General features: G+C 41.3%; 3 protein-coding genes and 1 long non-coding RNA gene across 5 annotated transcripts in view; all 4 read left to right on the top strand.

Annotated features, from left to right (window-relative positions):
- The window catches only part of LOC115748459 (putative disease resistance protein RGA4), a 247,340-nt gene extending 228,803 nt beyond the window's left edge, over positions 1–18,537 (top strand). The window contains exon 4 of the mRNA XM_048280147.1: positions 18,518–18,537. The gene's annotated coding sequence lies outside the window, so the exon portion shown is untranslated. The remainder of the gene's footprint in view (positions 1–18,517) is intronic.
- LOC115731253 (glutamine synthetase, chloroplastic-like) overlaps positions 1–21,077 on the top strand; it is a 117,946-nt gene extending 96,869 nt beyond the window's left edge. Inside the window, exon 7 of the mRNA XM_048280222.1 lies at positions 20,616–21,077. Within this exon, the coding sequence (XP_048136179.1) occupies positions 20,616–20,755 (140 nt within the window). The 3' untranslated portion in view covers positions 20,756–21,077. The remainder of the gene's footprint in view (positions 1–20,615) is intronic.
- On the top strand, positions 13,733–15,567 carry LOC125315405 (disease resistance protein RGA2-like). 2 transcript variants are annotated; one of them, XM_048280223.1, is made up of 4 exons: positions 13,733–13,832; positions 13,865–13,931; positions 14,016–14,341; positions 15,366–15,567. In XM_048280223.1, the coding sequence occupies exons 3-4, from the start codon at positions 14,039–14,041 to the stop codon at positions 15,402–15,404; spliced, it is 342 nt and encodes a 113-aa protein (XP_048136180.1). In that variant the 5' UTR covers positions 13,733–13,832; positions 13,865–13,931; positions 14,016–14,038; the 3' UTR covers positions 15,405–15,567. The 2 variants fall into 2 exon arrangements, with proteins under 2 accessions (XP_048136180.1, XP_048136181.1); XM_048280224.1 differs by lacking the exon at positions 13,733–13,832 and having other exon boundaries at positions 13,847–13,931.
- On the top strand, positions 18,755–19,551 carry LOC115748463. The gene is made up of 2 exons (XR_007198661.1): positions 18,755–18,951; positions 19,090–19,551. It is a non-coding gene; the product is annotated as an uncharacterized LOC115748463 (long non-coding RNA).
- Positions 21,078–21,348: the final 271 nt, after the last annotated feature.

Genomic DNA, 21,348 nt, shown 5'->3' with positions numbered 1-21,348 from the left:
GTGAGGCAACCCTTGCCCAGGCCCTCGGCAACTGCGGTGAGGTGACCATTGCCTGTGGCCAGAGAGGGAAGCCACACAGGCGAGGATGGCCTCGCATGGGCAAGGCAACCCTCACCTAGACTGCCACCTGTTGGCCCTCGTTGGCCGCAAAAAGGTGTCTTGTGAAGCAAAGATGTGTCAAAATCATAGTCAATCATAGCCGCGAAGAAGAAAAAAAAGATGATGACATAATGATCTGGTAGGCAAGGCGATCCTCGCTTGGGCAGGGTGAGGCCACCCTAGCCATTAGTCAACCATAGCCTAAGACCAGTCATCTATGAAAAAGAAGGAGATAAAACAAAGGAAAAGAGAAAGACAAAATACAAAAAGAAAATAAATGAAAAAAAAATAAAAAATGACGAAAATACCTTTAGTTGAGCCTATTTTGAAAAAAAAAAGTCACTTTAATGCGAACTGGCTTATTTGAAATTTTTTCAAACTTTAATTGGCACTTTCTAAACCATGGGGACGGACTGGCTATTGCTTGCCACTACCTAACATCAACAGGGTTGCGAGTAATTTCATTTTTAATGCGAACGTTTAATAAACCCATGAATGAGTTACTAATCTCATAGTAAATTCTTGGTCTTTTATATTAAAACTTGCTATTACATTGTAGAAATAATTTGTCATTTTCAATTTTTTTAGTTTATGGGACGATAAGAATCAACATAGAAAAGTTATTGTTTTTCATACGAAACATTACTAGAAATGTGAAAAAAAAATTAGTAATTATTTGGAAATTGAAAGTAAAATTTCTTATAGAAAGTTATTGATCCCATGTAAAATTACTAGTTACATACATACTTGCTTACAAGTCACATATAGGAAGCGGGTTAGCAAGAAATGGAATCGCATGTAATAAAATTGGCATCCATAGAAATGTTGAACTTGCAACTTATGTGGAAGGGGCAGTTATCGGATCCAGTAGCTAATCGTGGTCTAAACACCAAACATTGTGCAGCCCTTGGGGAATTCCTATGATGCTGCCGTTGTCTAAGCTGCAACGAGATGGTTGTATCAGCCCGGTGAGGTCATCGACATAGTTGTTATTTTATTAGACTTTACAATTTTGGTTTGTTTTTCCCTTCAATCTAATAAAATATATCTAGAACAATATAGGTGTACTATTTTGGAATTTTTCACCTATTTATTTTTACCATGCACTTATATTTGTCTTTAAAATTTATGAAATGAGTGAGGTGACTTGATGAAGACAATTAATAAGTCAGCATTTCTAGATTTTCAAAAGCGCGTGATCTCTCTTTAGACCACAGAGGATGAGGGATAAGACAGATGTGACACAAAAGGAAAAATTTAATTAAATTTTTTTTACAATATTAAACCTATTTATTATTACCACGCCTGTCTTTAAATTTTATGAAATGAATGAGGTGACTGGCCATTGATGAGGACAATTAATAAGTCAGCATTTCTAGATTTTCAAAAGCGCGTGATCTCTCTTTAGACCGAGGAGGACGAGGAATAAGACAGACGTGACACAAAAGAAAAAAAAGGGACAGAAAAAGAAACAAAAGAATGACATGATGTTTAATAAGTAATCATGATATGAATATATTAATTTGGAATTTTTTATGATATTAAATTTATTTATTATTCCCATGCACTTATATTTGTCTTTAAATTTTATAAAATGAATGAGGTGACTGGCCATTGACGAGGATAATTAATAAGTCAGTATTTCTAGATCTACAAAAGAGCGAGATCTCTCTCTAGATCGCGGAGGAGGAGGAATAAGACAAACATGACACAAAAAAAAAAGACAAAAAAAAGAAACAAAAGAGTGCCATGATGTTTAATAATTAATTATGATATAGATGTATAAATTTGAAATTTTTTGTGATATTAAATCTATCTATTATTACCACGCACATATATTTGTCAAAATGAATGAAGTGATTAGCCATTGATGAGAACGATTAATGAGTCAGCAATTTTAGATTTTCAAAAGCAAGTGATCACTCTCTAGACTACGGAGGAGAGAGAAGACAGACGTGATACAAACGGGAAAAGAAAGAGGACAAGAAACAGAAACAAAAGAACCACGTGATGGTTAATAATTAACTATGATCGAGTTAAGTTGCTTTCTTTTTTTTTTAATCTTTTTTGTCAGAAGTGTTGCTTTCTGGCCACGTCTTCTCTTTTGCCAACCTCAGTGCAAATTTGAATAGCCGTGGGACCCAACTCCAGCGTTGTCCAATAGAGACTGGCCACGTACCAACGGAGTCTCCACGTTCCACCCCACAGTGCGATCGCGGCCCCACCTGAAAGATGCTTTTCACTCGGTTTTTTTTTTTGCTTTGCTTCACCGAACGCGTTATCTCGCCTTTGGGAAAAAGAGGAAAAAAAAAGAAAAGGACAAAGGGAAAATAATAATAATATCCTAGGACAATGATATGATACTGCCTGTAGTGAATTTCGAGCTTTGTGTTCTCACAAAACTCAACAAAAAAAAATATATATATATATATATATATATAAAATCTATGAACAAGTTTTTACATTTATTTTTCATAAATCATATGAAATTTTCAAAACACTTGGATATCAATATTTAATTTATGCATAACTTTCAAAATCCTTTAATATTTGTATAACGTTTTAAAATTTAGTTTTTGCATTATAAAAAGCATAAATAAACAAGTTCTAAGAAAATTAAGCTAAGTCCAATGATTATGATTACGTCCTTTCGTTCAATAAGTGCCGGACTTGATAGATGAGATAGATGACTTGTCTTATAGTAATCATTCAAAAGAACTAAGAATTTGAATTAGAGGGTATTCCAAACTAATCGATATGATTATAATAGGAAACTGAAATAGTAAAGATTTTGTACTAATTATATATGCTAGAAAAACCATGAGTATGTCGGTATCTTTTGAGATTTATAAAAAAGGAGTTACATGCGTTAAATGCCTAAATATATTGCTTTGCATTACATAAAAGTGCAAGTTTTGGTATTGCCTATTATTGGAAGAGAGATCCTTAAGGCAGTTTTCTTTATTTATCTAGAGAAAACGAATAAAAAGAACAAAGGAAGAAAGAAATAATGCAAAAGCATTTCATTCATACGAAGCAAATAGTTATGAGAGATCGCCGAGAGGAGCGAACTTCCTTAATTGAAAACTGTAGAGATAAAATCAATCGCCAAAATAAATGTCTCTGTCTCTTTAACACAAGCATTTTCACCGCCCCGACAAGCGTGCTAGATCATTAAGCACTAGAAGTGTGAAAAGTCTTTATACAAACCAATCGTGGTTATCTGATCCAATCTCGAGAGGTCCCATGTGCATTGTCGACTTAGGGTTCAGCTTCCATTATGCGTGGCCGAGAAGAATTCCAATCTTGTGTGTGTATATATATACATGTGCTGTACATTATATTCTATGTTTTCATATTTCTTTTTCTCCTTATGATGCGATGCGCAGTTGACATTTCGGTTTGGTTAATCATCAAGAAAATAGTTTAGAAAAAAAACAATTTTAAGTCATCAAGAAAGTAGTATAATTGATTTGGCATCGCCCATATTAAGATGAAATGCGATATTGATGCATGAGATATATTACCGTGACTAGGGACACATCGCTTAATACGTATAGTGGACCATTTATTTGCTTTGCCTGATTAAATTATCTCAAGGCCGACGAGCCAATGGTTGGTAAAGCTTGGAACATTGCTATATAATGTCATTTATGCCCCCCCAAAAAGAAGGGATAGTAACATTGACCATTTGAATTAGATTAGAGTATATCTGTTGATACACATTGGAGAGTATAGTGGTTGATACACAGCATCAAACTCCTGAGTTTTAGTTGTACTTAAAAAAAAAAACTTCAGTAATGATTATTTGATAAGAGCTTGGTATCAAATAAGGGCATTTTCGTCATTTATTATTATATTTTTCTTTTTTTTTATTTTCTTTTTATCTTGAAGCAAAAACCTCTTTTTCAAGTGAAATGAAAATATTACTTCCAACAAAAAAGCAAGTAACTTTACAAAAAAAAATTAGAGAGAAATAAAACGGATAATCCTCAAAGGAAAAAGTAGTTTAGGCAACACAAGTCCAAGATAGACAATTTGCTTTACCAAAAAAATTTCTTGTTATCAGAAAGTTCAAGATATGGGTTGGACGTATTAGATAAGAAGATGCGTGGGGAAAAAGAAGTCATTTGGAACAATCATGAAAATCCAACTAAATGACATGCCCACCATAGCGCATTCAGTGGGTACTGTTCATCCAGGTTGCTCTCGACTCCTTGCTGCACGGGTGCTGTTTACCCGTCGGGCAAAAGCAGATCCCGGCCATTTGCGACGGCGGTTGGGCCCGATACTTGGTGTCCGACTTCGCCCTCCCCCCTTCTACCACTCATCCGGTGGCTGGTGGCTCAAGACATTGTAATGGATCCGTGAAAACGTAAGATGGATGTTGGTGCTGTCCAAGGGATGGAGTCGATCAGGTTAAAGCCTCCCAAAGATAAAAAGAGAGGTAAACATGCTGCGGTAATCCAACAGCAAGAACATTGTGCTGGGTCTTCCGAAGTTAGTCTTCACCCGGCCATTGAAGCCACACCGAATAGCCGCACGCCGTGTGTTCGATCCAGGGCACCTGCCCTATCTTTACCCGTGGGTACTTGTGAGCTGAAGGATGGACATGTCGAGGCACCTTTACCTCGATATCCTCCTACTGGAAATGATCCATTGGATGCTGGAGGTGGATCCTCGATCAATAGGGGTGATGATGTGACAGGTTGTTCCTCGGAACTAATTGGTATGGTCCCTCAACAACGTCATGTGCAAGGTCGGGGAAGAAGTAGAAGCAGGGGAAGATAGCAACCTATTGCAGCTATTCCCTCTTCCGCTAAGAATACTGGGAATTCTCATGGTGACCGAAGTCGCAGCAGGATTAGGCCCGGCTCCAAAGTTCAATCGGTCAACAATGTAGGGCAGCAAGCTCCTACCCGAACCCGGGCAGCGGTGGCAAGGTCGGCTGAAAAAGGTTATAACCTTTCCTATGTTCCACCTATGATATTTAACGGTAGGCCTCTTGTAGAGATTTCGGATGCAATCACCGAAGATGCAAATCCTTGGTGGAATGATTGTGTGGTTGGCTATTTTGTCGGGAGAAAACCGCCTTTTAAACCGACCGAGGAGGCTGTCAAAAAAGCATGGGGGATCCAACTTGCTGAGGTGAGAGCTAATGAGGATGGATTTTTCTTCTTCCGTATACCCGATGACGGCTTTCGACGCAAGGTGGTTGATGGAGGACCAATTACGGTTCTTAGGGTTCCCATGATACTTCAACAATGGCACCCGGACTTAGAACTTAAGAAAGGGCAACATGATGTCTTGCCGATTTGGGTCAAACTTAGATCGATTCCATATGTAATGTGGTCGGCTTCGGGGATCAGCTCTATAGCTAGTGCACTTGGCGGACCGTTATTTGTAGACATGCGGACCGAGCAACTGCAGAGAATCTCATATGCTCGGGTATGTATTGAACACTCGGCTACCCAGCCACTATTTGACTCAATCGACTTTCGTTGGAAAGGTGTTATTCGCACTATTGATGTGGAATATGAATGGAAACCAATATCCTGTGAAGGGTGCAACCTTTATGGCCATAAGAGAGGAGCCACCGGATACCCATGTGCCACGCTCTCTATCACACCCGCGACCGATATGTCGGTCCCCGTTAATGGATCGGTAGCTGCCCCTATCCAAGCCGAAGGAGATTGGGAACAGGTTAGGAGACGACATGGTCGTCCTAAAGATAAGACACAAGTTGTAATTCCTCCTTCTGATGGACTCTCCCCTGCTCCAAATATAAACCGCCCATCATCTCATAATGAGCAACTTCCCGGCGACTCTGATAGCTCCGCCCGGGCCTCCGCGGTAAGATCCTCCTCGGAATGTGACGTTGCTGAATCTGCTAGTGACATTGGCGGTGACTTGGAGGATGATCCCCACTCTCCAGTCCCCCCGGGTGTTGATATTCGACCGACGGTGATGGCCCTTCCAACGACACCGCCGGTACCAACCTTGCACGATCCTCCCGTGGCTGCGGTCTTGCCCGATATTGTTGCGGACAGCAGCCCCTCTTCCTCTAAGACAACTACTACTTAGTCTAAGAAGAGGCGGGGCAAGAAAAAATGGTGGTAATCTCCCTGCCCATCTTTTGTAAATATGTTTTTTGGAGTATGGAATATTAGGGGCCTAGTTAACCCCATTAAACAAGCCGAGATTAGATCGCTGGTTCGGATTAGAAAGCTTTCATGTGTTGGCATTTTGGAAACAAAAGTCATGGAGTCTATCTTTTTGGATGTTTCGGCTACCTTACTCCCGGGTTGGCAATGGATTTCCAATTATGAATTCTCCCCTAGGGGTAGAATATGGATTGGTCGGGATCCTCGGGCTGTGGAATTAGAGCCTTGTTCTATAGCTGCTCGGGTTATTCATACTCGATTGCGGTTGCTTGGTATTAATAAAACTTGTATGTTCTCGGTAGTGTATGGCGAACATACTTTTGTTGCTCGACGTTCCTTATGGGCTGACCTTGTTCAAAGGAGTATTGATTTTGGTGAGGAACCGTGGTTAGTGGCTGGAGACTTTAATGCTATACGGGATATTTCGGATAGAATTGGTAGCTCCAACAATTGGATCCCGGCATTTGATGAATTCGGTGAATGTCTCGGACAGGCGGGACTTGAGGATCTTCGTTATGTAGGGCACAGATTCTCTTGGTCTACTTCCTCCGGGGCTACACGCAAACAACGGAAAATTGATCGGGTCCTAACTAATGAATGTTGGACTCGGATTTTCTCCTATTCGGAAGCTACTTTCTTGGCGCCCGGTGTCTCGGATCACACGCCAATGGTGATTAGAATTCAGCCACCGCCGATGTCTAGGAAACCATTCAAGTTCTTTAACTTCCGGATGGAACACCCCTCCTACGCCGACATTGTCTCCCGTGTATGGAATACCCCGATATCCGGCTCACATATGTTTGTTCTTTGTCGCAAGCTCGGACTCTTGAAGGAGCGCCTTAAGCAGCTTAATTATGAAGCTTTCTCCGACATCTCGGCTCGCACAAATCAAGCCGGGCGAGATCTCACCTCTACACATGATGCTCTTGCTCTTGACCCCTTCAACCCGACGCCGGCGACTTCCGAGAAGGATCAGCTCCAAAGCTTTACCACTCTCGGGATTCGGGAGGAATTATTCTACAAACAAAAGTCCAGGATCCAATGGCTCAAAGAAGGTGACCTTAATACTAGGTACTTTCACCATCATGTCAACAAACGACACTTATGCAATCGCATCCTCTCGGTCACGGATTCTGCGGGGACTTTCTTGGATGACCCGGCACTAGTCCAGCAACATATTGTTGGCTACTTCCGGTCTCTTCTATCGGCCAACCCGACTCCAGCTCGACCCAGTATCACTCAAATACGGGAATTGTTACCTTCGGTCCTAGCCGAAGATCAAATTCAAATTTATCTCGGCCGGTGCTTGATGCAGAGATCCGTAGCACTCTATTCTCCCTAGCCCGAGGTAAGGCCCCCGGCCCCGATGGCTTCAATGTGGATTTTTTTATATCTTCTTGGGATATAGTTGGACCTTTGGTGATTTCGGCAATCAAAGACTTCTTTGCCACCGGGAATTTGCTCAAGGAACTCAATACTACCATCCTCACCCTGGTTCCAAAGATCCCCAATGCATCGTCTATGGGGGATTTCCGTCCCATTGCGTGTTGCAACACCATCTATAAATGCATCACTAAACTATTGGCCAATCGGATAGCTAGTGTTTTGCCGACTATCACTAGCTTGAATCAAAATGCTTTTGTTAAGGGGCGCAGGATCGGTGACAACATCCTCCTTGCCCAAGAGCTCTTTGCTGGCTTTCACATTGAGCCATACCTTCCGAAATGCTCTATCAAGGTGGATTTTCGGAAGGCATATGATACTATCGATTGGGGGTTCATTGAATATACACTACGAGCCTTTGGCTTCCCGCAGTCTTTTACTAAGCTCGTTATGGCCCGTGTGTCCTCCCCCATGTTCTCGGTGGCCATTAATGGAAGTCTTCATGGGTTCTTTGCAAGCAATAGAGGGATTCGCCAAGGGGATCCCATCTCACCGTATCTATTTACCTTGGTTATGGAAGTCTTCACCGGTATTCTATCCTTCCAAACTGCTCAACCCGGGTTCAAATTTTTCCGGCGGTGCAAGCATCTCCGATTGTCCCACCTATTTTATGCGGATGACGTGCTGTTGTTTGCTGAGGCGAACATCCCATCCGTTACCTTGTTGAAGGAGGGACTTGACAGGTTCTCCAAGTGGTCCGGCCTTGCCCCGAACGTCAATAAAAGCGAAATTTATTTCTCTGGGGGTTCCATGGAGCCGCGAACACAAGTTCGACATATACTGGGCTTCTCCGAAGGTATGCTTCCTTTCCGCTACCTTGGAGTTCCGGTGATTGCATCTAGACTTAGCAAAGCTGATTGTACACTTCTCATAAACTTGATCATTGCCCGTGCTCGATCTTGGTCCCATCGATTCTTATCTTTTGCGGGCCGTCTTCAACTTGTTAAATCTGTCCTACATGCCATTCATGTGTATTGGGCTGCTGTCTTCACCTTACCGAAGTCGGTGCTTGCTAGCATAGAAAAGATTCTACGACAATTCCTTTGGAAAGGTCCGGACTTGGGCTATGGGGGTGCCAAGGTGGCTTGGGACAAAGTTTGTCTTCCTAAGAAAGAGGGCGGGCTTGGTATAAGAAGACTTCTGGATTGTAATAGGGCTGCCATGTTGAAACACATATGGCTATTATTCACCGACAAGGAATCTTTGTGGTGTAAATGGATTCATTCCACCTTCTTAAGGCACAAAAATTTCTGGATTGCTCCGAAACCTACTGTTTGCTCCTGGACTTGGAAGAAGATCCTAGATTTGAGAATGGAACACTTCCAAAATTTCAGGTGGCGTATTGGGGATGGAATCTCTATCTCCTTTTGGTTCGACTTTTGGCATGAAAAAGGACCATTATATCAAATCTTCTCAAACAGGGAGATCTATGAATCTGGCATTCCTAGGAATGCATCGGTTAAGGACTTCCTCTCTCAAGCCTGGCAAGACTACGGAATGCTACACACGTTTAACTCATGGCATAATGTAGTCCCATTACTTGATCCGACTAAGCCCGATCGGTGCTTGTGGCGGGGCCACTCTTCGGGTAGATTTTCGGTGGCCTGCGCTTGGGAGTTGATCAGAAGAAAAGGCCGGATGGTACATTGGCACACCTTTGTCTGGGACCGACACATAGCACCGAGACATGCGTTTCTCTTGTGGCTCTCTACGCTTAACCGTCTACCTACTCGGACTCTGCTGCTACATTATCACGGAATTGCTGCTGGAACATGTGCATTTTGTCATGATAGACCTGACTACGTTGACCATCTATTCTTCGGGTGCCCTATCACGGGATCACTTGCATTATACTGGGCCTCCAAATGTAATCTTTCTTGGCAGAATTGCTCGTGGCGGGAGACAATTCGGTGGGCTATGCAGAACATTGGAGGCACTTCTTTTGTTCACCAAATGGCCAGGTTTTCTCTTGGGGCCCTTTGCCATATTATCCGGACGGAGAGAAATCATATTTGTTTCGGGAATAAGCCATTGTTCGTGCCGGCCATCCTTAAGCACTTGACAAAGGTCGTTAGAGACAAAGGACTTACCTTTGCTCGGGTTGAAGACATTCCCCGGAATAGACGAATACAGAGGAATTGGGATATCTCGCCCACGATTTTTGAAGACTCTACCTTGCCCTAACTAATGTTCCTTCGGTTTTATTGCCGTTTGATGCAAGCTTAGCCAACCGGGTTCCTTTATTGGGTTGGCGTCTTTTACATTCTGCCCGCTCAGATTTAGCGACACTTTGGCCGCTGTTTTGGCGTTTTAGCCTATGTATGCTTGCTGTTTCTGTATTTTGTTCAGCCGGTACACCTTTGCACCCGCTATGACACTTCCTTGTGTCATTTGGGGTACGAGGTTTTTGTGTGCGGCATTCTCTTTGTAATTAGCGCTGTGGATAGTTATATACATATTTACCTTTACCAAAAAAAAAAAAAAAAAAAAGACATGCCCACCATCAAATTCCTTTTTTTTTTTTTGTGGAGAACTGGTTCCTTTTAAAAAAAACAAAGGTTATTTCAATGCCAATGTCACTTTGCGGGTACGCTTTTATCTTCTTTGTCCCAAGGACAACGCCTACATTAACCAGAAAACTTTCCTAGATGAGTAGTTTATAAATAATGTGAGCGAACATAACCAATCAGGGGATATAAAAAAACATAAACTCATTGGGTCAGTACCAAATCGGTCATAAGATTTTTAATAGAACGAATTCAGTTTTAAACGTTTTTACGTTTTGTCAATTTAGTCAAGTTTTGTCAATTCAGTCCATCGGACCAATTTAGATCGAAAATTATTGACATGGATGGCTCTGGCGTTGACATTATCTTACAAATTAGTAATAATAAGTTTTATTTTTTTATAATTTTTCTTTCTTTTTTCTTTTTCTTTTTTTTTTTTTTGCTTGGTGGCCAATCGCCGACCACTAGCAATACTCCATGGATGGCGAGGGTCGGCCCGACCGACCCTGGATGAGGATGAGGATGAGTTATTTTTCTAGAGACCAACATTTTGTAAATCGGATTTGTAATTTCCTATTCCGTCCATTATCTCACTCTATGATATCGGGATTTAAACAAAGAGGAGTAACATTTATGTGCTCAATAACTAATTGAATTATATTATATACGTTTAAATCGATATAGCAAAAGGATTCTATTGGTATTTAAACCGGCCCTTTAACTTAAAAACCCATTTGTTAGAGTACTCATCTAGCAGACTTTAGTACTAATCATACTTTTGTCCCTCGTCATATTAGTCGTGTAAATCAAAGCTTTATGCATCAAAATAACGTACACGAAGCTCTATACTTACAATATTAATGAAATCGCTTCAATTTTCCATCCCTCTTGAGCTGCCTTGGCGCTCGCGCGCAAGTATACTTTTGTCCCTCGTCATATTAGTTGTGTAATTAATACTCCATAAAGAAATAATGTTAAGCGACAATATATAAGAGAGTTCTGAATTGAGAGATGTAGTGCTGAAATAAATATGTTTGTCACTGTACTCCTTTTCCTTCGAAATAATTATCTCCGTCACTTCAATACCAGCATTTTCATTGCCCTTGCAAGCATGCTAGACTATTAAACACTAGAAGCATAATGGGTTACTTAACAACTTAAGTGAATCATAAAAAAGTTTTTTGATTTTTTAACTTTTATGATTTTTAATTTTCCTTTTTTCCCTCTTTTTCTTTTTTATGAAATCCGACGCCTGTCATTGGGCCTCGCTTGTGGTCAAGGAGGGTTGCCGAACCTCGCTTGTGGATGGCAAGAGTCAACCGGCTACCCTTGCCAGTCTTAGACAAAAACAAAGGAAAAATTAAAATCAAAATGGAGGGTCTACTGAAGAGATCATTGCTAAGTTAGGGTCCGTAGTGATTTTGATAAAAATGACTTTTTTTTTATTCTGTTTCCTGGATGAATTTTAGAGAATCAAAATGCGTTTAGTAATCGCATAATATTTCTGTTCGTGGAACAGAAACGCGTTTGGTAATCGCACATAATTTATGTTCTTGAGAACAATTGCTCTTTCTAATTTTTGTCATTTAAGTTAAATAATTACGTAGTTACTTTGTGAAATTTCATCATACATTTCGAATTAATCGAAGATTAATTTATATTGATTCTCTTATATAACAATTGCATATTGAAATAAAAAAATAAATATCAAGAATATCATGAGTCTTTTTTGCCATTTGTTGTGGGGTTGCATCCAACTCTTTTGAGCGAGTTGACAACCGATACGAGCGAAACCTTAATTTCTACAAGGAAAATGTACTGTACTACCCTGCCCTGCATTGGTGTGCGTTTTTTATTCTCAAAATCAATCTTAGTCTTAATTCATCCAAAACTTAATAACGAGAGCTTGCTAACTGTTTTTTTTTTGTAACAGAGGATCCGCACGGCTTACGCCCGCGACTATATCTCGGGGGAGCTGGCCCAGCAACCCATCGCCAGGGCCCCCCACTTAAATCACGAAACGTGGTTAGGAGTTTCGAACCCTCGACGTGGACGAAGAAGGCACGCTCTCAACCAACCACGCCATGCGCGGGTGGGTGAGCTTGCTAATTGTTTACGCTGGTTATTTTTGTTTTTTTTCAAAATTTTCTAAAACTAGATTACATCTAAAGTATATAAACTTAGGAAAATCACAACCAATAAAATCAAGTGCACAATCAAGAAATCATGGCATTGATAAATCGCATCTTAAAACCTTAACGAAGCCCTAAAGGCTTAAAGAAATATGGTTCGAGTTTAATTTCAAAGGTGTTTATGATTTTCCTAAAAACGAACAACGTCAATGAAATCTAGGCCCAAATTTATGAAAATGAAGTCAATCTAGTCTAATCTAAGCTTCTTTTATTTTTTAGGGATTTTTTGAATTTTTTTATTTTTTGATTTTTTCAAATTTTTTTCAATTTTTTATTTTAATTTTATTATCTTGTATAGTTTTCTTTGAAAATGAGACCTCGTTCTGTTTTAGGTCAAGGGAAAAATGACGAGAGAACCGAAAGAAAAAAAGTGAGAGATGTGAGACTTCATTCTGTTTTGTGATTCTCAAAAGCGATTTTTTTTTTCCAAAACACGCTTTTTTTTTATTCTTGTTTTTACTCCAAAACTGCTTTTGAGAACGGAATCAAAATCAAAATCAGTTATGTTACCAAATAGCATACTCGTCTTTTTTTTGTTCTGGAAAATAAAATCAGAAAACCGGAATAGCTACCATACAGGCTCTTAATGTATTGTATGAAAATGAGAAAGTTAGATTTTAGGTTAATGGCCGAACTATATCATTATAAGCTTCATTCCTTTCGATATATAAGTAGGTTTTGCAATTGGTATTTGTCATAATACTTTTCATTATCTATTGTTATTGAGAACTTTGACAATTGACAGATTAATATTTGATCTTTATCCAGAGTTCCACAAGCACCCAAATAAAAAAAGACGAGGAAGGAGACAGAAGTGCAGCATCCCAAAAAAATAAAAATAAAAAAAGAGAAATGTGATGGTTAATAGAGGTGACCATGGTCGAGTTAAGTTGCTTTCTTCGCTGTGTCAATTACGTAGCAGTATATGGCCTCATACACGTGAACCCCAAATTGTGATCTAGCGCCTCGGCTCCATCTGAAAGTTACTTTTGCCAAGGACTTTTGTACACTACTGCAACTTCTCCGGTAGAACTGTTCAAAACCAATCTTGAATCTTTTCTATTTAAACTCAATACTTCCTTTCATAGTTCTCACACTCAAATCTGCTCTCTCTCTCTCTCTCTCTCTCTCTCTCTCTCTCAAACACTCTAGTCTCTCAACTTTCTCCAGTGGCGCCCCGATCGTCTCGTCTCTCTCGGTCCCAGCGACGCCCTCTCGTCTCCTCTTCTCTCGATCTCTTGGGTTGTGGGCCTCGCCGTTGTTGGTCGACCATCAATCAGCCGACTGTTAGATTTCCCCCCCTTCTCTCTCTCTCTCTCTCTCTCTCAGTCTCTCTCTAGCCTCTCGACTTTCTGCAGTGGCACACTCAGTCTTTCTCTCTCTTCTGTCTTGCCAACGCCGTCTCATTTCTTCTGGGTCTCTGTCTCGGTCTCGCCAATCCCGTTTCATCTCCTTCTCTCGCCATCTCGTGGGTTGTGTGCGCTCGCTTTTGTCGGTCCACCGTCAGTGAGCCCACCGTTAGCCAGGTTCGTTCTTTCTTAATAGCAACTAATCTCGGAGCTTTTCTGAAGATGAATATAAGCCTGAGCATTTAATCTTCTTATCCACAGAGAGACAAAGAAAGGGAACAAAAATGGCGGAAGCTGTCATTGGTATCATTGCCAAAAAGATCATTGAGATTTTGGGTTCTCAGGTAATAGAAACAGTTGGAAAGTTATGGGGCGTCAACCATGAACTCAAGGCGCTCGAGGACGCTGTCTCCATGCTTCAGCCTTTTCTGGACCATGCAGAAGAGCAATACCACCAGACTGACCACGTCCGAGTTTGGGTTGAGAAACTGAAAGACGCTTTCTATGAGGCGCAGGATGTGCTTGAAGAATTTGGCATTGCAGCTATGCGACGAGAACTGAGGGGCAACAATGAAATGATGAAGGAGGTAAGCACTTTTTTCTCAAGCTCAAACCAGCTTGCTTTTAAATTGAAGATGAGTGACAAAGTAAGAGAAGTAAGGGAGAGAATACAAGCCATTAAGGATGAAAACAAATTCCACTTGGACGAGCGCGTTGTGAATTCACGAGGGGAGAGAGAGCGGAGAAAGAGAGAAGAGACGCATTCGTTTATATGTAACGAAGATATTATAGGGAGAGATGATGATATCAAGACGGTCAGGAAATTTTTACTGGATTCTAACATGGAAGAGAATGTTTCCATCCTTCCAATAGTTGGTATTGGTGGGCTTGGAAAAACGGCTCTTGCTAAATGTGTGTATGAAGATAGTAAATTTGACTTGAAAATGTGGGTTTGTGTCTCTACTGACTTTGACGTGAAAAAAATAGTGAAAAAGATGTTAGCTTGTGCAAAGAAGGAAGAACCGACTGAGGATACGATGGAACTGTTGCAAAGTAAGCTTAGGGCAGAAATTAGTGGAAAGAGATACCTCTTAGTTTTAGATGATGTGTGGAATAAAGAACGAGAAACATGGCTGAGCTTGGAAACTTTATTGAGGGGAGGTGCTAGAGGAAGCAAGATCCTTGTAACAACACGTGATACTATGGTTGCGGACATCATGGGCCCTACTCAGCCTCATTCTCTCGGGGGCTTATCTGAAAATGCGTCTCTTAAATTATTAATGCAAATGGTTCCTCGAAAAATGGAGGAGATGCAAGATTCTGACATGCTAGCCTTTGGCAAAGAGATAGTGAAAAAGTGTGCTGGTGTTCCATTAGTTGTTCGAATTGTTGGGAGTTTGTTATTCTCGAAGAAAACTAAATCTGAATGGTTACTTTTCAAAGATCGCGAGCTCCCGAATGTGTGTCAAACGAATGCCAGCATAAAATTAGTTCTTGAACTTAGTTATGACCATCTTCCTTCACACTTGAAACAATGTTTCGCATTTTGTTCATTGTTTCCAAAAGATTATGAGATAAAGAAGCAGATAGTGGTCGATCTTTGGCTAGCAGAAGGATTTATCCAACCATCAGATGGAAGTCAGCATTTAGAAGACATTGCTCATGGGTATTTCATGGATCTACTATCGAGCAACTTCTTCCAAGATTTTAAGAAAGATCCAGACACGAATGAGGAGACCTGCAAGATGCATGATTTGATGCATGATCTGGCATGTTCGGTTGCGGGGACCGAGTGTAGGGTGGCATGGGATGACACAAAGCCCATACTTGAAAGAACTCGTCATATATCTTATGATTTAACTTCCAATTTGATGGGTAAACTTCCAATCTCACGTTTGAAAACGGGTGCATTGCGAACATTTCTGTCTACCTGTCCATATTGGGAAATACAACAATCAATGAGTGAAGCAGATCTATGCCAACTCATTCAAAGTTTTAAGAGGTTACGCATTTTGGATCTGCATGTCATACGTTTCGAGAAAGTGCCAAGGTCTATTAGTAAGTTGAAGCATCTCACATATCTCGATCTCTCTCACAATAAAGCACTCAAAAGGCTTCCTAACTCCATTAAGAGATTGCATAATTTGCAAACGCTTAATCTCTCCGGTTGTGAGTCCCTTGAAGAATTGCCAAAGGGCATAAGGAAGTTAGTGAGCCTTCGGAATCTAGACATAGATGGTTGTCGGAAACTTAGTTATGTGCCCCGCGGACTAGGGCAATTGAGTTCTCTGCATAGGCTAACACGCTTCATTTTGCCTAAAGATAAAGCTCTTGCTAAGAATTATTGCGGACTCGGGGAGCTAAATGGGCTTAATAACATCCGGGGAAGCCTTTGCATTGAAAATTTGGGAAGCGTGATAGATGTAGCAGCGGAATCCAGAGCTGCGAACTTGATAGAGAAGCATTCTCCGGAATCTTTGGCACTTGAGTGGGGCAATTTCGATGCTGGTGATGCGATAATCAAGGATAGAGATGAGACTCTCTTAGATGGACTCGCAACCGGCCTCAAATCGAAGAAGTTGGCGATCATTAGTTATAAAGGTGAGAGGTTTCCAAGGTGGACGATGAATAGCCTTTTGTTGTCCTTGCCAAATTTAGTTGAGTTACGCTTACGCGGATGCACGAGATTTAGACGGCTCCCTCAATTAGGCCAACTACCTCACCTCCGGACTTTAGAGATTTGGTGGCCGAGTGAATTGGAGTGCATCGAGTCGGACCATTCATTCACTTCAACAACGACATCATTTCCTAGTCTATTGAAATTAGACATCGATGGCCGTAAGAAATTGGAAGCCATGCCACCAACTCCACATCTTGAGAAGTTAAAGTTGAGTGGGGCCAACCCGGCGTTGATAAATCGGATAGTTGGCCCTAACAAGTTGAAGACTCTAGAAATCGATACGATGGAATTTCCAGAATGTTTGCTTGAGGAGTGTTTGAAAGGTCTCACCTCACTTGAAAGGCTTAGCATCCGGGATTGTCCTCGGTTGACTTCCCTCACAGCACTCGGAATGAGACATCTATCCAGTCTCGTGGATCTCGAGATTGGCTTTTGTGAGGAGCTGGATTTATCGAAAGAAGAAAGCGGCGACAAGATCATCTTGGATGGAGGCCTTCTTCACAGTCTCCACTCCGTGGTCATCTCGGGGCTTCCAAAACTGGAATCTCTCCCGCAGTGGCTTCTACAGGCCAGCAATCTCGAGCTTCTCCATATTTGGCATTGCGACAATTTGAAGGAATTACCGGAGCAGATCGGGGACCTTCAATCACTTCAACCGCTTCACATCAGATCGTGCCCCTCGCCGACGTCATTACCCAAAGGGATGCGAAGGCTTGAATCCCTTACTCACCTATGGATCGTCGGTTGCCGCCCTGAATTGACGGAGATGTGCAAAAGAGATGGAGATGGAGGCGACGACCGGTACAAGATTGCCCGAGAGAGAGAGACATGTCTCTCGCGAGGCCTAATTTTGATTATTACACGCATTTTTGTTGTTCCTCCCTCCCCAAATGCCTTTTTGACTGGTGATTCGATTGGGGGACACATCGCTTATAATTCCTTCCCTACTTCTTCTCATGTAGACTCGATTTCTCTTGTAATTCACTCTCGTCTCAGCTTCTTCTTCTTCTTCTTCTTCTCTGCCGTGTTCGTGAGCGAAGAAACCGCTTCAATGTGATATAATCAGGTGGCACTGTCAATCAAGATTCACGAAGTTGATCATCCCCCACATATCTCTTGGGTAACGAAGGTATGTGGGACCTTGTTTCCCTAGATTTTCACATGAATAATTCTCGATTTGTGATTCGATTTGGGGGACATGATTTTTTACGATTTTGCGGGCGCCCTTCTCTTCTTCTTCTTCGGAGAATCTTGTCGTAGCCATTGCTTGAGAGTTCTCTCTCGCGAGGCCTAATTCCCATTATTACACGAGTACATGCTTCCTCCCCAAATGCCTTTTTGACTGGTGCGTCCTCTCTCTCTCTCTCTCTCTCTCTCTCTCTCTCTCCTCCGGAGTTCTACATTTTCTGCTTCCTTCTCGCTTGGTAATGGAGAGAGGACGATGTACGCCGAGTTCAGCATGGTTAATGCTTTTGAGGTTCTTGATTTTGAACTGTTCCTGCTTCTGGAGAATTTCTCAATTTGTCCCGGCTCCCGAGCCAAGTTCACTGCTTCTGTTTGCCGTCATATGAATTTTTGTTTTGTATATTTGATTGGGTTCATTGCTTGACTCGCGTGTTAGGTGGCTGCTATTTCCATAGCGTCTTTGGTTTGGATCATCATGAGTGGTAGTTTGTCATGTATAAGCAATCATTTCCATCTCTACCTATTCCTTCCCCCGTCAACACCTGTCCACCCCACTCGAAACTAGTCTTCAAAAAGCGGTTTCTCGAGATTTAGCTTAGGGCAAAGGTGCTGGCACTTGCTAAAGAAACCCTTTCTTAGAAGTACCCAGTCCCATTCTTTTTTCTATTCAAAACTAAACTCTCATGCACACCCGAAGGCCAAGTCTACAAATAGTGCTTGTCGTTTCAAATATCTTCCATGAGACTAAGCTCTTAGGTACCTTGTTTCGGTTTGATATGTCTATTACTCACACTGCTTTAATTTTCAGACTAGGCGAAAATGGCGTAGATTTTGGCACCAACGACGTAATGCCGGATGAGGATCACAAAGAACTCATCGACCGCCAATCCCATGATAGCAAACACATGGGGCTTCTCTCTTGCTAAAACAGGAGAGGAGTGGAAACACCAAGAGCTTTTCCGAGTTTCGGGGTATATGGTTTGAAGTCCGAGAACGGTACTATTACAAGTGTGTAGAATCGATTTCTCCGGTCCTATGACTTCAATTTGGTCGTGCTGATTATTGCTGAGTTTTGTAGTCTTGTTCTACCAGGGCGATATCTCATGGATATTTTTTTGCAATTATTCTCCTTTTGATTGCGAGAGGAACGAATTAGGTGCACTGTCAAGATTCACGAGTTGATCATCCCTTGTAAGAAATATCGAAATAACATGGTTGCTGAATGAAATGGTTCTAAAAGGAGAAGTGTAGTTATGCCACTGCTTTTAGTTTACTTTTCAAGGAGAATGTGGTAGCGTCCTTAGGGAAACTCCCTATTTGTGCTTCAAATATGTTAGTTTTTCCTACTTGAAAATGCAGCTTCATACTTTCATGGCTGGCACTTGCTAAAGAGCAGCTTTCTTTGAAGTACCCAGTCCATTGTTTTGTTTCAGTAGGTAAGTCTGTTTCTCACACCGCTTCAATTTTCAGACTAGGCGAAAATGGCGCAGATTTTGTGGCCGATGACACAATGCCGGATGAGGATCACAAAGAACTCACCGACCGCCTTCCCGCGGCAAAGAACAGTTGGGACTTCTGTCTTGCTAAAACAGAAGAAGAGTGTAAACCCCAAGAGCTTTTCTAAGTTCAGGGTGTATGCTCTGAAGTCCGAGAACAATACTATTGCAGGCTCGAGAGTCTTCTCAACATGGACGTCACGCCCTACACCGATAAGATAATTGCAGAATATGTTCGGTATGTTTTGATGCCTAAAAACTTTGAGGGTAGTGCACGTAAAGATGAACAACACCAGAACTATTATGTACCGAGATTATAAGTTTCCTTTTTTTCTTCAATCTACCATCATGATAAGTACGTCACATGTTTTATGCACATTCAACTAGTGACACCTTTTTTCCTTTTTCAATTTCTGCATTAGGATATCTTGTTTCACACTTTGATGTTAGTTTGTCTATGAGACAGGATTGGAAGTTCTGGCATAGATCTATGCAGCAAATCAAGGGTATGAATGGCGACAATAAAATATGTTGTGTTTTTCCATCGGATAATCACTAGACCTGTTGAACACCTGTTTGAACTTCCCGGGGGGAACTATGATGGATCAAGTACTGGTCAAGGTTGTGAAGTGATGTCATAGTAAGATGACATAAACCCAAAACTGTCTTGCTATAGTTACTCGCACAACATTCCATCAAGTTCTCGATGTTTTAAGCGCCCTCGAGCAATTTCCAAGGATCCTTTCCAAGGTGGCAACAATATCCTGGTAAATCATATATGAAAGAAATGTTGTGTTGTAAAAAATTGTTCATCCATCAGATCATCTGAACAAGTTAATCGAAAGAGATGTTTCAATTAATTTACGGATATTTATTGTTTGTCTGCGGGTTATTTGCCATTCATATGCACCGGCCGGCTAGCCGATCACAAGGAACAAACGTGCCGGGTTGCTGAAATTTTCAGTAACTCCAAAGGTCGTCAATGAAGTGTCAATGAAGTTTCATGGTAGTAGATCCAAAAAGATTTGAGTTTTTATCATGAATTAGAGATTTTTGAAATGGACAAGTTCATGACCTGGCTAAATGTTCACATTAGACATGGGATTGAGCAAGAGCACACCCCGCCGCAGACAAATGTTCAATGGCCATTGGGTTGTCCTGTTGGAGGATATCCAGGTCCCCAGGTGAGATCTTGTGAATGAATTTCCCTATATATAGTTGGATTATAGGCTTAAGTTAATGAGAATATTTGTATTGTGATATGCGGCTTTATGTCAACATAGGGGCCTTATTGCTGTGTGTGGTGTAGGGGCTGATAAGTCATTTGGCCGAGACATATCTGATGCCGACTACAAAGCTTTGCTTATATGCCGGTATCAACATCGGTTCTTTCAATGCCTCGAAAACTTTTTGGAATGCTTCATTATTTCTAAATATTGATAAAACATAGAAAGTTCACCTTCCTTGCTCGGTTAATCAATGGCTTTAAATGATTTACAGGTTACTTTGAAGACAGGCGTCCCGCCTCAAACATGGACCCATACATCGGGACCTCATTACTTGCTGAAACTACAATTTTATGGGAGCCCACCCTAGAGGCTGAAGTTCTTGCTGCTCAGAAGCTAGCATTGAAGGTCTAAAATTTGAGCTGCTGGTTAAGAAAGACCAAATGCATTTATCAAATCGGTGAGGACCTACAAGCCGAGAGAGCGTGAACTCTTTTTCCTCCAGATTTAGGTCATTGAGAGGAGAACCTCGTGTTAATAAAGCATCCCAGAGGAAGAGAAAATTAGGTGTCCAAGCTTAGACTTGGTCTCTCTTACATTGGTTTCATCCTGCATTCGCAAGGAGTCTCGGTGTTTCGGGCATTTGAGTTCACCATTACCCTTTAGCGTCATGAGCATCTTTATGTGTTTGAACCGTCAGTTACTTCGACATTTCAAAACAATTCAGGCATATTTTTATTGTCCTCATATGTTGAACTCATTCAATTTGGCATTTTCGGACTTGGAATTACGGACGGTTTGACTTCTGATTCAAGAAACTTGAGATGCCCCAGTTATTTTCTTCTCTTCCGATGTTTTTCTTAAGAGAACTTTGGGAAGTATAAACGGATTGCTGCAATCCCGAGTTTGTCCGTGCGACTCGGCAGTTTTGCTTTCTTTGTGGGGCAAAGAAATGTTCTTTTTAACATGCAAGGTGTTGTACATACACAAAAACTGCGAGTTGGCAA

The sequence above is a fragment of the Rhodamnia argentea genome, chromosome 6 (assembly GCF_020921035.1).
Source record: "Rhodamnia argentea isolate NSW1041297 chromosome 6, ASM2092103v1, whole genome shotgun sequence".
NCBI classification, from domain to species: Eukaryota; Viridiplantae; Streptophyta; class Magnoliopsida; order Myrtales; family Myrtaceae; genus Rhodamnia; species Rhodamnia argentea.
This window is presented reverse-complemented; position numbering and strand designations above follow the sequence as displayed.